The sequence below is a fragment of the Chenopodium album genome, chromosome 6, assembly GCF_948465745.1.
Source record: "Chenopodium album chromosome 6, dcCheAlbu1.1, whole genome shotgun sequence".
NCBI classification, from domain to species: Eukaryota; Viridiplantae; Streptophyta; class Magnoliopsida; order Caryophyllales; family Amaranthaceae; genus Chenopodium; species Chenopodium album.
In genome coordinates this window covers 74367872-74385557 of record NC_137839.1, presented here as the reverse complement: position 1 = coordinate 74385557, position 17686 = coordinate 74367872, and the positions used below count along the sequence as shown (strand labels likewise).

Here is a 17686-nt window from a genome sequence, read left to right as displayed (position 1 = left end):
GAGTAAAAAGAAAAGAGGAAGTACAGCACAACGATTGAAGAGACTATATTGCTCTTCGTCTCTTACATCTAGAAACCCCGTTCTTCTTCCTTCCTCCTTCCCCCAAATCGATTTTCGAGGATCATTTTGGGCCATTTTCCACTATTTCCAGATTCCACTCGCTAATTCATTCGCAGGTAAATCAATGCATCTACTCTATATTCTTTGATTGCTTAATTCATTTCAATTCAGATTTTTTTTTTTTAAATTTCCAGATTTGTATGTTCAATTGTATATGCTACTTATTTTTTAGGGTTTTAACGATTAAGGGTTCATTCTTTTTCAATTTCACTGTCTTTGCAATGGATTTATAGGGTTTTTACGGTCTATTAGATTAGTGAAGCTATTTGGGTTGTTTTTTTTATGTAATTAATCGAATCTAAGAGCATTTGATAATCAATTTATTCAGTTTTGTTTAGGGTTCTTGAAGGTCAATTGTTAGTCTTAGCATAATCTAGGTAGTGGGATTTATATAAATGACCTTTTTTTTCCTTAACCAAGTTCTTTATAAGATGTCTTCAAAAAAAGTTCTTTATAAGAAAAAATATAATTTTAGCAATTACATTATTGCTTGATTTATGATCAAAGATGTCACTGTCGATCTTTTTTGATGTCGTTTGAAGTTTTATTCAGTTTCGCGCTAGATCAAGAATTTTAGTTGCATTGACATTCTGAACTTATGAGTGATACTCTATAGATTGGTAGCTTAAATTAAGTATTAGTGCATTGAAATTTCAAAGGGTGATTCCAAAAAAAAAAAGAAATTTCAAAGGGACTTATGATACGGACTATGTTAATGGTTAGGTAATATGGAATGGAGTTTGTTTACATGCTTTTGTAATTCTTTTGAGGAGATAGCTGTATTGTTAGAAATTTGTTGCTTGTGCTTTTGATGATGTTACTTTTAGATGACTTTTGGCTATAATTTTACAGATAACCAACATGTATAATAACGTGGGAGTTCAGCCTGGGGGCCAAGCTGGCCAACAGCCACAGTTTCCTCCCCAAGCTAGTCCATTTGGGACTGCTTTCACTGGAGCTGGTTCTGGGTTGCTTCGCAGTGGATTGAGTGCATATGGAGAGAAAATATTTGGTTCGAGCTCAGAGTATGTGCAAAGCAATGTAAGTGCCAGTATTCTTTCTATTTAGGGATCTGTTATGGCTGTCATGCTGTTTTTGTGTTAAAATCTATGATGTATTAAGCTTCTTGAGTTAGCATCTAATTTTCTTGAGCTTGGATGAATTCATGGCTATGGGATTGTCACATCGCTGTTTTACTAATGTAGAAGGATGCAGATTTTAGGAATAACTTTGTTGGTTGGTTGTTGAGAAAATCCAGTGAAATTGTTCATCATTTAGAAAAGTGAGAACCCTGGTACTTACTCCGATATTGCTTGTTGATTATTTCATATATTTATGAACTTCATTGACATCTCGAATTCTGCATTGACCCCCCCCCCCCCCCCCCTTCTTCTCCCCATCTGTGCACAAAGAAATGCAGTTTAATTTTAACTTAGAATGAGCTACAACTGCTATGCCTTTAGAGAATTAGAGCTGTAAAACCAATCAGGCTGGCTAATAAAAGAGTGTTTGAACACTTGTACAATTGTATCTATATATTGGAATGGTGGTTGTGTTTCTGAGTGAGCAGACGTAAACATACTGATCAAGTTGTTTTATACATTACTTATTGTGTTTGATTTGCTATTATTAAATTCACCTGTTCAATGGTGGAATTTTGATTTCTTTGGCTACATATAGCATTTGCTGATAGATATATTCAAATTTTTATCAATTAATGCCATAAACCACATGATATTGGTTGGAAGTTTAATTTTAAATTATTTGTGCTGAGAAATCACATGATTAGTCATGTGAATTAGAAACACACCAAAGACTCATAACATTTTTTGATCGATTCCAAATACATGAAAAATGGTTTCTGCCACGAAAATTCATTAGACCTACAAAACACTCAGCTGCATATATGGGACCCTTGAGGATAACCTTCTAGTAAAACAGATGCCTTGACAAAAGTTGTATCACAAAATTCAATGTGAGCAATACACAAAATGAACATCCTACTACAATAGTTCTGGCTGTTAAGAAGTTTAGGTTGCAAGTTTTTCATAAACTACCTCCAATCCTCCAAACTACTTCAACTTAGAAAGATGTGAATTACAAGTGTTGAAGTAGGCAAACATTTAGGTATGAAGGGCTTACAAGAAAAATAGTAAATAGCTGTTATTGCATAGGGAGTATTGTACATGAGTGATAAAGTCACTTAGTTGAAGTAAATCTTGATAAAAGCAGACTTTCATTAAGTTATTGTAAGAAGGGCTAAAGATTTCTTTTAAGTATTTAAAGTTACCTTTATATACTACAAAAGTTACCATTTTCCTAACATAAATTATACCATTAAAAATTACTTAAATGTATTGGATTAATCATATTAGTCTTCATAGCATGTATCCATTAGAACTTGCACATTAAATTACAATCATGCCCATTGCAAATTTAAAGTTATCCTTAAAGGAATTAAAGTTACCATAAAACTGTTTAAGTTATCCTTAAATGGACCGTCTTACAATAAAGTTAATGTAAGCCAGCCTTATACAAGACTTATTGAAATCTGTCAGTTGCATTGAAATGGCTTTGAGTAGTATTTGTTGGTGTGGATTCAACTGTCTTGGCCATATATAATTTATCAGCCATCATATTGTTTTAGCCCTTTCTTTTTTCTCTCCTGACTTGTTCTGCTTAATGACTAAAATTTTATAATGCAATTTGGAGAGACTACATTCCGTTTTGGTTATATGTGGCCTACATCTGGCCTTTAACTGTATTTCTGTTCTCCAGTTTCAAGTGTTTTCATTTTTTTTACTTGCTGTGATGATAAATCTGACAGATAAGTAGGTACTTTGCTGACCCGCAATATTATTTCCAAGTGAATGATGACTATGTGAGGAACAAGTTGAAGGTTGTTCTGTTTCCTTTTATGCACCGGGTAAGCTTTTTATTCCACAATTCCTATATTGTCCGGTTGTTAAGCAAATTTCTGTATTATATTGCAATGTCGTTCTTATTCTTTTTCTCTTGACATCTTCTTAATATAGGGGCACTGGACGAGGATCACTGAGCCTATGGCAGGCAAAATCTCCTACAAACCTCCAATTTATGATATCAATGCACCAGATCTATACATTCCTATGATGGCATTTCTTTCCTATGTTGTGCTTGCTGGATTATCCTTGGGGCTGAATGGAAAGTAAGTATTTGGCTTACTTGTGCATGTCTTGGATCAAACTTTATCTGTCTATTCTATGATTTGACTCCACCTTAATATGTATCATAATTGTTTGGGATCCATTATCTAGAATATGTAGGACAGGAATATTTGTGGACTGTGAGGTGTGAGCTTCATGTATGGGCTGGTTCTGCTCCCTGTATGGAGGCCCAACACCTTTCCTGTCAATAAAGAAAGACTGTTTAATTTGAGTAGTATTCTTGAAATTGATTCTTCTGTACACTTTGAGATGGCCAGCATAATCCTTCCCATTCTAGCACTTGGAAGTTGGAACAACTTTTAAAAACCGTGTATAGTGTATTTGTTTTTATGAACTTAGGTTTAGAAAATCTCTGGGAAGTGAGTCAGTAGAATGAGATTCTTTTGACCTCAATTTTTATGCATATGGATTTGCATGAGAATCAGGTATTTGATCGTAAGGGATGGAGGAAGAAGATTTTTGTGGATGACTATACGGAATAATCACTTTTGCTTCATATAGCCGACCCCATCTATGGATGGGATTAAAGGTTTTTGATTGATTGATAGGTCATTGGTGGCTGGTTGTATTAGTGTATAAAAAGGCGCGCCTAGATGCTGAGGCACTAGGGATTTGGCCATTAGGGTAGAGCTCCTATTTTGCTTTAGGCGAGGCACATATAAAGAGGCGCATGAGATGCAATTGAGGCGTAACCTGAGGTGCTCATAAGCAAATTTCTTTGAGTGTATTATATTGTGCACCTCACTTCAAAGAGGCACACCGAGGAGGCGTGCCTAGGCGCAGTAGGACCTTCATCACCTCATTGTCTTTGAGGTTTATTATACATTGGGTTGTATTTCGAGGTTGTTGAAAGAGTTTGTGAATTCATATTGAAGAAACAAGATGTAATTAACTCTGGAGTCTGGAGTCTGGAGGCCGGAGGTATTTTCCAAATGTGAGACTAGGTTTCTTATGTACTTTGAGATGATGACTGGCTTTATCACAGGTGTAATGGTGGCCATTTGTTTAGTTTATGCCATCTTAATAAAATCTCAACACTTGCAGAAGATTTGATCTGATTCTGGCCTTCTATAAATTGAGTGCCTTTCCATCATAAGTAGCATGCAAAGATTTAGTGATTGATATGGGCTTCAATAGAGGGGTAAGCCCTAAAATTCTGTGGATAAAGAAGAAAAAATCTCTATCTTTGATGACTTTGAAGTCATAATCTTTACCTAGGGCATAAGGTTAAGGATGGCTTTCTTTGATTTTATCGTTGATCAGTGCTCCTCTAGTTTGAATTTGGAGGCAGTAATTTTTTTTGCGTTTTCTGATGCTTAAATTTCTTATCGTAATGGTTCTGTGGCCTTTTTACTTCAATCAGTTATTCCAGGATCAAAAGTAGTATAATTCCTGAGCCTCCTGCTTCTTTTCAGCTGTGGATAAAAATTTTGAATTCTTTTTCTGGGTTTCTGTTTGTCTTTGTACTCTGAACTTAGCCACTTGTTTTACCAAATTGGTTTCTGGTTATTATACTCTGAACTTAGCCACTTGTTTTACCAAATTTCAGGTTTAACCCAGAAACTGTAAACTGGCTGCTCATGAAAGGATTAGTGGGGTGGTTTTTACAGGTTTTACTACTCAAAATGTCGTTACTGTCACTCAGCAGTGGGGAAACACCATTGTTGGATATCGTGGCATACGCAGGGTATGCATTTACAGGCATATCTTTGGCTCTTGTTGGAAAACTATTGTGGAGACACTCTTATTACGTCACGTTACTCTTGACCTGCCTTAGCATGGGAATTTTTCTGGTGAAGACTATGAAGAGAGTTTTGTATGCAGAGGTGAGGAGTTATGACTCAGGCAAACATCATGTGCTCTTGCTCTTGATTGCATTGGCTCAGTTTCCACTCTTCTTGTGGCTTGGGAACATAACTGTCAACTGGCTGTTTTAGCCCCTAAATATCTAGCTGCTTGTTGTATAGCTCTAGCCTGTGTGGTGCGTACTTGGAGACCTGGTTGTCCGGACCATACTGTTGTCTGTTAACAGTATAAAATAGGAGTTATTCATTGTCTATAGGATCAAACTGTTACCTCTAATGTTGTTATATTGATAATTTTTGGTAATTCAGGAATAGATATGATTTTCATATGCAGTTGAATTTTGGGTAATTCATGCCGGAAAGACAATCAATGCCTTTTAAGCGTATATGACTATTAGCTCTGTTAATTTAGTGTGCCGAATACACAAGGAATTGTTCAACTTGTCTTTTGTATTTGCCACTTCCAAATATCGAATGTGGAAGTTGTTAGCCCACTGAAACATTCTAAGGAAATAGATGGGAACTGTTGACTGAGTAAAATTTCAGGCACTTCTGGGGAAAGTAATGTAATAATATCATCATTCATGTGAAGTACTACGTATACGCTACTATCTAGCTAAGCTCGTCTTAGTCGTCTATAATAATAGCAAATCAAAAACACATTGTAATCTCGAGGCCTTGAAGTTGTTACACTATGTTAACAACTTAACATAAAGTATATCTCTTGTTGATTAATTTCAAGCTAGAAAAATCATCAATTCAGAAGCAAAGCCATATTCCGTAGGCATAAGATATAAAAATTTCATATGAGAATATTTTGTTGATTAATCAAACTATATTGATGATTTTTAAAGATTTTTATGATTTATCCTTTTTATAATCTAACATGTGTCCATGAACACACGTTTGATAAACCGTTTTGTAATTATTCCCCTTTTTTTAGATAAACATCAAGCCGTAAAACCCTAAACTACCTTGGAAAGATTTTTACTAACCTAATTTTAGATAGATTTTGTTAGATACAGTTAAGAAATCTCTCTCACACACCCCACAAAAAAAAAAGAGTAAAAGGTCAAAAGAAATAAGACGGGAAAACGTTCTCCAAAAGAAAGAAAATGCGCACTGATCACTCTGATAAAATGAGGATCAAATAATATTTAATTTTCCCCCAAAAATGTCCGATTTTTCTTTTGCTTATTACAACAACTGTGTGATTTATGACCAATAATTTGCAGTTTTCTTTAGTGCTCGTTCTTCAGTACCAGTACAAACTTCAAAGTGTTGACTTTTCTGGGTTTTGAGTAGCAATTGAAGAACAGGTGAAAATTGTTTCATTTCATTTCCAATTTTATACTGTAATATTCTATGACCCTTTTACCTTATTTTTTGTGGGTATTAAGTTCTGCTAATTAAGATTTTTTCTTTTTAATTATAATTTATGTGCAGGTAATTGGAAAATGGGGTTGTCCAAGTTTTCATGGGTTAGTGGGATGGCAACTGTGTTTCTTCAGCTGGTTACTGGTAGTTTTGGTTGGGGACAACATGGCCATTATGTGACTTGCAAAATTGCTGAGGTAAAACTAAGGTAGATTTTGTTTAATTCTTGAGAAATTGATTTATTTATTTATTTTGCTTTTTTTTTTTTTTTCAAATAGAATTTGAGTAATGATTGATGAATTATTGTTTGATCTACAAATACTTTAATTTTATCCAAGTATTGGTTAGTTCTGATTGTAGAGCACTAAGAGTTGTAAATTGTGCAGCATGGTTTATTATTGTTATAATGATGCACCTAAGGTTTATTATTGTTATGTGGGGTGTTGTGGTATGAGTGTATGACTCCTTTAGTGAGAACTTAAAATTTTCGGACGGTAGATTAAGATGCTGGATTAAGGCTTTGCTTCTGAATTGATGATTTTTCTAGCTTGGATTATTGTTGTGCCCAAGTGTCATACTTTGCTCGGCTACTATGGTTCGAGTAAATAGAAGTGGTTAAGACTGTGCACTGATCACTCTGAATAGAATAGGCATGTGATTTGGCTGGATTATCCCCTGGGTGATTATTATTTGGTGTTGGCAATTCAAAGTTTATAAGTATACTTAGTTTACATAAAAAATATTCCTGTTTTACATCATTCACATTTTTGTGGCAAAGGAAAACCCAGCACAATCGTTGCGCGGTTTGATATATTGTAGTGTTAGAACCCAGCACAGGAAACTCTGATAGTCTGATACTTAATATGGCTCAGCTCCACGTAAGAGATTTCTGCAATGATTTTAGATAGCATGGGTCTCAGTTTTATTTGCCATATGTGTAAGCTCTGCAGAGCAGCTGAGTTGATTTGTCAAGTGTTCTATACCTTTCCTTTTTCTATTCTTTAGCTTTTGTCAATTTGTCATGCAACTTTGTATCAAAAGTCGAAGGCTTTGATTAGTTTAATGCAGATTACATCAAAAGGAATAATATTCTATGTTTTATACGGGTTTCAACTTTTGCTTGACCAGCCAAGAATTGAAATCCGTTCAAGTGAAATATTAAGTTGCTACGTGCTATATATTGATCATTTTGAACAATTCTCCTGTCACTGCTAAGTAAAATTAAATTTCTTTGAAACTCATTTGATACCAAGAGGTGACATCTCTGGATTAGATTATCCCTTCCTCAGTTCCTCTCATGTCAATATTTTTTACAGCCCATACTGCTCATTGTTGTCTCTTCTCGGAGGTTGGAGCACTCATTTTCTTTCTTGTCACATAAAACCCATTAAAAATAAATAAGGAATTAAAAGCAAGGAAAAAGGATTAATTTTTCATGTGAATATTTATATTTCAGGGATATCTTACTGAAAATGCCATGGCTGTTGTAAAAGAACTGCTCCCAAAGTCCGCTGAAGGAGAACTAGCTGCCGTCTGCTCCTGGGCTGATTTATTTGCAGTTCGTTCCCACTATTACTGGAGCCGTGCATTACATTTTGTTGATACACCTGATTTCAGGTGTAATTATGACTATGCCAGTAAGTTTATTGCCGGATCTCATCTTCAGTCTGCAAAATTGCCTATCTTTCACAATCAAAATTAGTGCAAAAACTCGATTGAAGATACATGACATTTGGCCAATTTAAGCCCTCCTGATTGAAAAATATGTTTCGAGCACTTGTTTCCTGAATTCTGATCAAGTTGGCTTGACACTGGCTGTAACATGTGTATTTACATGTTTTTCTACCTGTGTTTCCTATATTTGTTTACTCTTAGAATGTTTGGATTGTATTCTGCAGGAGACTGCCATGATTCTTCTGGACGCAAGAATAGATGTGTGACTGGGGCGACCTACAATTATACATTGCAATTAATGTCAGCATGCCAGAACTCAGCTTCTAAATCTAGATGTATGAGTACCAAAATCTTCTCGTTTTAGCTTTGTCTGTGATGCTGAGAACTGATAATTTACTAAATACAGATAACTTGACTGAGGCTCTCATGTTTCTGTCACATTTTGTTGGTGATGTTCACCAGGTTAGTGCTCTACCTTGTTAAATAGGCTTTGTAGCAGTGAAGTCCTAGAGTGCATATTTTGATGCAGAATATAACATTGGAAAACTCTGCACAATATATACGTATATATTTATTATGTATTTCTTAGTCAAGTGATCTGCAGGGACTAAATTTTATGCAGAAGATAGAAAAATGTTACTATCAAGTACTCTTATTCAAGTTTCTGTTTGTGGTTTCATTTTAGCATTTGAATGTAAATTGTTTATTCTGAGTTTTTTTTTTTAGTTTTACAGTGCAATCTAAGCTTTCAAGTCATTTTTTTAGACAAGTTGATACAGGAAGAAGGGGTTTGTGGCAATATTTTTCCTACTGGAAATGAATTCTTCTTCATGTGTCAAAGCTGTCTCTTATTTCCGTTATCTTTTTGACTTAATAGTTGTCACAGGTGTATGTATTGATCGATTTCCTGCATCTGTTTACTTATTACTGTATCTATGTAAAACTAGCAGTTATTTGGGTTTGTCCTGTGCAGCCTCTGCATTGTGGTTTCCTTGGCGATCTAGGGGGGAACAGAATTCATCTTCACTGGTATCGCAGGAAGGCAAATTTGCACCATGTATGTTTTCTGTGTCCCACGATTCCCATTTCCTTTTATGGATTATGAATTCAGTGAATGACGTTAAGATGAAAGCCAATCAGTTTTTAAAATACATAATGAGGCGGACATGAGATTTCCTTTCATTTGGCTGAAATGCTGAATTACATGAATATAATGTGTACTAATGACAGAAAAGATTACTGTATTAGTGTAGTGTGTAGTCTGCACAGAAAGTAATTAACATGTAGTATTAATATCTCGCACCCTCTCACCAGAAAACGTTAATCATTATGGTTGTGTTAAACTAGTAAGGTGACTACTAATTCAACGGTATAGAATCATACTGAATAAAATTGTGCAGGGTTTATCTGGTTTATGTTCTTTCGAGTTTCAGGCGTTATTTTTTACATCTTAAACTGCCTGTGATTGTTTCAGGTGTGGGATACAGAAATCATTGATACTGCCTTGAAGAGGTTCTATGGTTCAGATCTGAACATCATGATAGAATCCATGCAGAAAAATATAACGGTAAATTTTCTTTTATTGAATTGTCTTACAATAACTTTCATTGCATAATAAAATTTCTAAAACATAGATTCCATTTTCTGCAAAGATTTAAATTGTGTATCAACTTTTGGATTCCTGCTAGTTTACTAGTCTTCAAGTCCATCAACATGCACAAAATCTTGTATAACTATCATTCAGCAAGATAGTTTGTGTCTCTACAATATCTTGGGTTTATGTTCCATGTAAATTCTCCTCGAGAGAATTGGAAAAACAACGAAATGCTGCTATCTCTCTTCTCTTTTATCAGTATCTGCAGTTTCACTAACTTATTTTTGCTTTCTACCTCCCATTAACATATCTATTTCTATCCATTTGGATATTTTAGGAGGATTGGTATAACTATGTTGAGTCGTGGGAAGAATGTGATGCAAACTGCACAGTTTGTCCAAATCCGTAAGTATGCTCATTGGAAATCTTCTTAAACGTTGTTTGGCATCTGGAAATAGGCCATGTGGGACTTTTGTGCAATTCATGTCCTAGAATTTTTGTTCTGCAAAGCTCAAAACATTCTGTTATCATGAAAGCAGAAGGCGACAAGAACCATCGATACTATAAATGCCAATGGTATGGCTATAAAAGACAGCAGTCTCTTGTAATTTTAAAGATTTACAACGGAATGTCCTTCTGCAGGTATGCATCTGAGAGCGTTAAACTTGCTTGCAAATATGCATACAGGAATGCCACACCAGGAAGTGTATTGGGAGGTGAGTATTACAAAATTATGTGCTTCATGGTCTCTTGACTAGCAAGACTATTAGATTGCATACTGCTAGTGTGAGGCAAGACTAATGAACATTTACAGCCACAAATTGACCTTCTGAAAGGAATTAGGCCCTCATACGTCACAACACTGTGGAATCCAGTGTTCTTTCTGTATTTAAAAATGGGAATAAAGCATATAAAACAAGTACTGCATGAGATTTTGGACAGGAAAACCCTTATAAAAATTGAAGGTCAGAACAAAACACAGAGCAAGAACCGATTAAGCTACTCAGATTGATCTCTAGAACCCTTTCCAAATTAACTTTTTTTGGACTTTTGGTTTCTTGCTTTCTCACTAGATTGATTCTTTCTTCTGTGCTACTTGTTAGCCTTCTTATCTCAATTCATGTATATGAAGAATGGAGATCTATGTTCTGGTGAGTGTTTCACGGTACATAGGAATCAAAGCAAATGTCTGAAGCTGAAGCACCCTGAATTTGTAATTTAGTCTAGCCACCTCCTCTCATCTCAGTGATCTTTACCCCCTGCGCCTCCTACTTTTACTTAACCTTTTAGTCTTGAATAAGTAGTGTAGAATGTCTGATTCCAATTCTGCTTTGTTAATTGCTTAATTATTGCTTCTTTGCCTGAATGTTGGGTTAATCAAGTTGTGAGAAGGTGAACAAAGAATGTTTTCAATTTGTTTTCTTTATCTAATTAGATTTCTGCTGTCTTCATTTTGTGTCATAGACGAATACTTCCTCACTCGGCTACCCATAGTGGAAAGGAGGCTGGCTCAGGGCGGAATTCGCTTGGCAGCTACTCTCAACCGTATATTTAATAGCTCTTGCGGGCTGATCTCCAATGCAGGAAAAGGAGAGCAAGGAGTCAGTTTTGCATGAGACTGCATCATTCAATTCTTATTTTAAAACGACACACACACATTGGAGAAGCCCGTATCATCATTCTTCATTGCTGTACATATCGAGGTAATCTACGCAGAAGTTACTGGATCATGTATATACCGAAATGCCTGTACGAAGAAAAATGTAATATTATTCATTCAAATACAGATGAATTCAGTGAATGTATTGCTTATTGTGAAATACTGAAATACTTTTAGCTGCATTTGTTCAGACATCAAGCATTATGTACAATACAAATCAATTGCCGTAATAAAGAAACATCATTTGAGTCATTTTATTTTTCCTCCTAATCCTTAATTGTTAAGTTGATAGCCTTGTTTGACAATTGGTTTTTCCTTTTTTTTTTTAAATATAATTATTGTTGGCTTTTAATTAATCATGTAGTCACACGACTAATAATTTTGTTTCGAGAAGGCTTTTCAATTGGTGTATGAAAAAGTTGGTCGCGAGTTCTTGAGAAGTTGAGAGGTTAGGATAATATGACTATTCAGATCAATATTCGATTGCATAAGATGATACAAAACTATGTATACAATCATATAATATAATATGACTTAACTAGATTATAACTACACGCATGTCTTGTTCTTGTTCCATACGTTATTAATCTATTATTCAAGTTTTCTTAGCTCATCGACTCTTAGACTCCCATAATTTTTAAGTCGCACATGATTGAACATAAAAAGCGCCATCTATTATTACCTTAAAATAAATTAATTAATAGGAAATTAAAAGATGCTATTTATAATAGATAGAATATGCTTAATTTGCTTGTACAAAGTCATAACTTATTAGTTACTCAAGGACTCAAAATGGTTGATAAATGAGACTTGTACTCAATGTTAACAACTATATGACATGTATCTATATATAATGCTGGTTTGCCAACCCATAACACATAGGTTAACTTGTGTGTTGCTTTCATTTGAGAGTCATTATAACAACACATAAATTTCATTAGTTTCACGTTGAATAAGTATAGAGATTTTTCAATGTCGCGCTCAACGTGTTTTGTTTCTTGTCTAGTTTATTGCTTGATCTTGATTGCTGGAGTTCAAGCATGGAGCAAAGAGGGTCACACCATCACTTGCAAAATCGCTCAGGTTAGCTACTACTACGTACTCTTTTTTCGTGGTGTGCTACTCCGTTTTTGTTCATACACTCTTGAAAAACACGAGGTCTAGTATGTATAAGAGACGACCTTATAGAAGCTTTGCTTTATAAATAGATTTAGGAATGAAGTTTATATGTTCGTTGTTTTTGTTCTAATCAATCTAGCTCTAATTATCGGTTGCCTTAGCTTCACATATATAAGGTAAACTAAACTAAGCTAGCACTTTTAGCACATAAATAGCTAAATCTAGTTATTATTTTACTTCTAAAGTTTTTAGCCATATATTGTATTTGGATGTTGTTACCTTGCCTTTCAAAATGTATAGAGTATATATGCAACGACCTCAGATTACTACTACCTCCCTTTCTTTTTAGTTGACACGTTTTGACTTTAGCATATATTGGAATTAGGGTGTTGCTTTGTATTCCATTGTTCACTTTGAGGGAAGCTCTAACCACTTAAGCTATCCCTCACTCCACTGTTATTGTTGATAGTCTTAAGTCATGTTACTATCTTAAGTCTTAAAATCTAGGGAACAAATTTTCGTACAAGTATTGATAACACCAGTGCGCGTTTGCAATTTGTCGCATACAAGCTAAGTGATGTAACGCCAACAAATTAAATTTCCCTTGTACAACATACAAGCTTACGTCGAATGGCTTGAGTCATTTTCCACCCTACCTACCAAATTTGTGATGTGATGAACTTTTGTTGTCGTAATACTTAGAACTTGCTTGCCTTGTACTCAAAAAACAGTCTTGAGTTAAGCTGACTCCAAATGTTTGAAAACAGACAATCCAAGGAACTCGAAAATTAGTACTTAGCTTATATTAGGATGAAGTATAAGCAACATACACAAGGGAATTAAAATTAAACAATTTAATTTACTATATTTGGAAACTATCTTTCAGCAAAATCCGGTTTATTAAATAATTACTAATTAGTCTCTAATTGTAGTTGGATTATGATCATATATCAACCTTTCTTGTACAAATATATATATATATATATATATATATATATATATATATATATATATATATATATATATATATATATATATATATATATATATATATATCATTATTGCAAAGTCGTATATCATGCATACATTAGATGTTGTGTACGTGTCACGTGTATGATGCTCCAAATGACCAATATCGATTGTTATTTTCTAACACGTCTAGCCCACAATTTAATTTTATGTATAACAAAATTGATTAATGGAAGTTAATTTAACCAACATTATGTAATTAACTGTGTTATGTAGGATCTGTTGGAACCAGAGGCACTAGATGCAGTGAAGAAATTATTACCAGACAATTTAAATGGTAATTTATCGGCGTTATGTGTGTGGCCAGACCAAGTGAGGCATTGGTACAAATACCGCTGGACTAGCCCTCTTCATTTCATTGATACTCCTGATGATTCTTGTTCTTTCAATTATAAACGTAAGCACTCGAATCTGTTATGTGTAAGATCTGATCTGATCTGATCATATTATAATATAAGCGCGATTATTATGTCTTTAGTAATATATGGTTGGATTGATTTATAGGGGATTGTCATGATCAACATGGTGTGGAGGATATGTGTGTTGCTGGTGCTATTCAAAATTACACATCTCAACTTCAGCATTACCGCGAAGGAACTGCTGATCGACGATGTAAGATCTGATATTTTAATTTACTGTTGTATTCGTTTATAATATCTTTAAGTACGATACTCACTTCGTCTCAAATTACTTAGAACAACTCTTATTTTTGACGTGGTGTACATACCTTAAAAAATGCAGATAATATGACTGAGGCATTGCTATTTCTGTCACATTTTATGGGAGATATTCATCAGGTATGTATGTGATGATCGAAATTCTCACTACTCTCGATCTCCAAGTAGCTAACCATCATATATTGATTTTTAAGCTTAATTGATCATTATTGTTGTAAATCTAATTTAAGTTTATGTTAATCATTGTAACAGCCAATGCATTGCGCGCATACCAGTGATGAAGGAGGAAATTCTATTGATTTACGTTGGTTTAGACATAAATCAAACCTCCATCATGTATGTATATATCTACCACATACTTTTACAATATATTTCTCATTAGATTAGCTATATTGAATTTATATTTAAACACTCCGAATGACAATTTGGGCATGGCCAAGTAAAAAAGGTTCGCGTTGTGATTGTTAAGGAGCTCAACATGAATACATACATCTTAATACAACATATTCCACCACTTCTAAGAGTTACCACCATAACACTCTTTTTGTTCTCGGGTTTGAGTTCATAGAACGTTTGGTACCTTAGCTTATATTATGGACATTTTTGCGTAATTACAAGGGATATAACTCATACAAAAACATGGATTATGCCTATAAGAGCCTTTTTTAGTTGTCACGCTTCTTTAGTAGTAAAAACTTACCTTTAACATGGTTGCTATTGTATTGTGTAGGTATGGGACAGAGAGATAATTCTTACAGCCTTGAAAGATTACTATGACAACGACGTTGATCTCTTACAACAAGACATTGTAGGAAACTTCACTAATGTAAGACTACTTAGCTTACACATGACTATATATATCATTATTTGCAATTTGTCATAACAAATAACTAAGCTAATTCCTGCAAAACATAATAATAATAAGCAATAATGTACTAAATTATGGATTGCCTTACATTTTACTACAGGGAATATGGTCGGATGATGTCTCACATTGGACAGATTGCAACAGTCTTCATACTTGTGTAACCAAGTATGATTATTTTTACTATAAAATTTTCATTCAAAATGTTATTTTGCATTTTATCAAGTAATTATTTACATAAGATTTTTTGTTTTTCCCTTGCCATATAGGTATGCAACTGAAAGCATTAACATAGCTTGTAAATGGGGTTACAAAGATGCTGAGCCTGGTGTAACTCTTTCAGGTAACCAATTTGTTTTTTATTTATTAAAACTAGCTAGACACGTCTCATCATCTGAACCTTATTGTACTCGTAAAATGTTATGTTGTGACATAGTGATTAGTTTTGAACGAGAGGTTAGAGGTTTAAATCATGGCCCCTCCAACATATGTAATATTTCCGGTCAAAATCTGCCACTGTCTGGTAACGTGTATTTATTTTTGATGTGGTTTATTATAGATGAATACTTCAATTCAAGGCTGCCTTTCGTGATGAAACGTATTGCACAAGGAGGGGTTCGATTAGCCATGATTTTAAACAAGGTGTTCAACCAAGGTCATGAAGCAATGATAGCAGCAACATAAGATCACTTGCCTTAACCTTATGATGATCGGCAAAAGAAAGAAATTGCAACAAACTCAATAGTCTTTGGCTAACTACAACACTAATTTCATCCTCTTTTCCCCTTTCATTTCTAGATTTCATAATTCATTGATATGTAAGTATAAAAGTAGCATCTATTATTTTACCAAAGCGTTGTACAATATTTAGATTCATATAATTTGTTGAAAAAAATTGTAATTTAACTCTTTGCTAAACAGATTGTTATATTACATACTTCCTCTGTAATATGATTTCAATAAGCAAACATTAGCGAACATTATAATTTTTTGTGGTGTTTAGCGAGCCACAAGGACTGGGTGAGAATCGATCCTAAGATCACTTATAACTGAAAGAGAAACTCTAACTATTTAAACTAACCCATAATTACTTACCATTGTGTTTCCGTAAAGTTTTGTACATTCTTACTGAATTGAACAAACCAAAATTATAAAGGTAAAAGTGTAAAACCAACGACAACTAATTTTTTTAATTTTAATTAATAATACCAACTTGAAACATTTATTATTCCTTTTTAATTAGAAAATTTCTTGTTGCCCAAGCCACCCTTTTCAGATCTCCTTCCATATTATTTTTTTGGTAATATTTTAACTCCTTTATTACCATTTTTTATTTATTACGGAGTATAATTTTGGCAAAAAAAATTATTATTAATACATTCTTAATTTAGTGTGCTATAAAATGCCTGTATTTTTTATGAAGGAGTTTTCATGATTTCATCACCGTTCACCAGCCGCCAAACACAAAGTTGTTTTCTTACAAACCCCAGTAATATTCCTTTACTCGTAATTCTTATTATTATTTCTTTTTATAATTGTTCTAACAAGTTTTTCATTTTCTGCATTTAATCATTTCAAATTTTCAATTGTTTCATTACATGTATTATGATTTCAATTTTCTTCGTATGTTTAAAAGATTACAAACTAGGTTGTGATTAGGTATGTACAAGTTTACTAGGTTGTCGTAACAACTAACAAGTGTAACACAATTTTAGAAACAATCAAATTTTGTTCAATTTAAAAGCGAAAAAGTTATGACGTGTTGATTAAATTATAAGCTAAGGTGTAGCTATCCTATGTAGCATTGTGAATCATATTAGTGATTTATAAAGTAAGACAATCTCATTTGAACGAAATGTGTATCAAGGGATTCAAGCCCTAACATTTTAAGTCTATGTAGCTCGAGAACATGTTAGGTTCAAGTGTAAGATTGCGTTCATCTGACCCTCTTTGTTGCACCGTGTTGATGACATGTTGTAGTAATATGGAGTATATTTTATATAATCTATGTGCATTTTGTTAGCATAGGTTAGCAATCTTAGCATATAGTGCTTGTAAGTAACATTGGTGCATAATGTGCTTAAAATAGTAGTAGCTCTGTCCATATTAGTCTTTCAATATTACAAAACTTTAGGCAATTTTCAATGTAGATCCAGTGTGACTTCTTTGATTTATTGATCATTTCTAAAATTTTAGTGATTAAGTTATACTTGTATTAGATTAGATGTTATTGTTATGTCAATTTATTCTATGTTCTGTTATTGATATGTTAATTTTTATGTAATGCATCACTTTTAGCATTAGTCAAGGTAATATAGATGATGGTCCTTTTACATCTTTCGAGATTGCTATACTGGAATCTTGATCTTAGTTCATATTTCTTCATCTTTGCTCCATATTTTCTTGAAAGACTAAATAAGATCATGTTGAATCTTCACATACATTCAGTTCTTCGGTTGAGCTCTATTTTGAATAAGTTTCAATTCGAAATATGAGAAGAACATTTAAGCTCTATTAACAATGTATCATTCTAGAAATGCTAATGTCGTCTAGAGCTGAA

The 17686-nt window shown here is 33.8% G+C and overlaps 3 protein-coding genes across 4 annotated transcripts; all 3 read left to right on the top strand.

The window, feature by feature from the left end:
- The first annotated feature begins 18 nt into the window (after positions 1-18).
- LOC145636304 (uncharacterized) lies at positions 19-5470 on the top strand. The gene is made up of 5 exons (XM_081687828.1): positions 19-176; positions 973-1161; positions 2948-3046; positions 3156-3307; positions 4876-5470. The coding sequence occupies exons 2-5, from the start codon at positions 982-984 to the stop codon at positions 5261-5263; spliced, it is 819 nt and encodes a 272-aa protein (XP_081543954.1). The 5' UTR covers positions 19-176; positions 973-981; the 3' UTR covers positions 5264-5470.
- Positions 5471-6189: 719 nt separating this feature from the next.
- Positions 6190-11709, top strand: LOC145635267 (endonuclease 4-like). Of its 2 annotated transcripts, XM_081686556.1 has the most exons (10): positions 6190-6450; positions 6578-6705; positions 7965-8145; positions 8407-8517; positions 8589-8644; positions 9156-9239; positions 9657-9749; positions 10114-10181; positions 10419-10492; positions 11241-11709. In XM_081686556.1, the coding sequence occupies exons 2-10, from the start codon at positions 6589-6591 to the stop codon at positions 11390-11392; spliced, it is 936 nt and encodes a 311-aa protein (XP_081542682.1). In that variant the 5' UTR covers positions 6190-6450; positions 6578-6588; the 3' UTR covers positions 11393-11709. The 2 variants fall into 2 exon arrangements, with proteins under 2 accessions (XP_081542682.1, XP_081542683.1); XM_081686557.1 differs by lacking the exon at positions 6190-6450 and having other exon boundaries at positions 6585-6716.
- Positions 11710-12329: 620 nt separating this feature from the next.
- Positions 12330-16099, top strand: LOC145635266 (endonuclease 1-like). Its single transcript, XM_081686555.1, has 9 exons — positions 12330-12519; positions 13801-13981; positions 14089-14196; positions 14326-14381; positions 14514-14597; positions 14992-15087; positions 15230-15294; positions 15396-15469; positions 15686-16099. The coding sequence occupies exons 1-9, from the start codon at positions 12409-12411 to the stop codon at positions 15808-15810; spliced, it is 900 nt and encodes a 299-aa protein (XP_081542681.1). The 5' UTR covers positions 12330-12408; the 3' UTR covers positions 15811-16099.
- Positions 16100-17686: the final 1587 nt, after the last annotated feature.

Coding starts and splice junctions, on each gene's coding strand:
- LOC145636304 (XM_081687828.1), top strand. CDS start 982: ATGTATAATAACGTGGGAGTTCAGCCTGGGGGCCAAGCTGGCCAACAG. Junction 3,047..3,155: donor TGTTTCCTTTTATGCACCGG/GTAAGCTTTTTA, acceptor TTCTTAATATAG/GGGCACTGGACGAGGATCAC. Junction 3,308..4,875: donor TCCTTGGGGCTGAATGGAAA/GTAAGTATTTGG, acceptor ACCAAATTTCAG/GTTTAACCCAGAAACTGTAA.
- LOC145635266 (XM_081686555.1), top strand. CDS start 12,409: ATGTCGCGCTCAACGTGTTTTGTTTCTTGTCTAGTTTATTGCTTGATC. Junction 12,520..13,800: donor TCACTTGCAAAATCGCTCAG/GTTAGCTACTAC, acceptor TGTGTTATGTAG/GATCTGTTGGAACCAGAGGC. Junction 14,197..14,325: donor AGGAACTGCTGATCGACGAT/GTAAGATCTGAT, acceptor TAAAAAATGCAG/ATAATATGACTGAGGCATTG.
- LOC145635267 (XM_081686556.1), top strand. CDS start 6,589: ATGGGGTTGTCCAAGTTTTCATGGGTTAGTGGGATGGCAACTGTGTTT. Junction 8,645..9,155: donor TTGTTGGTGATGTTCACCAG/GTTAGTGCTCTA, acceptor TGTCCTGTGCAG/CCTCTGCATTGTGGTTTCCT. Junction 10,182..10,418: donor TGCACAGTTTGTCCAAATCC/GTAAGTATGCTC, acceptor GTCCTTCTGCAG/GTATGCATCTGAGAGCGTTA.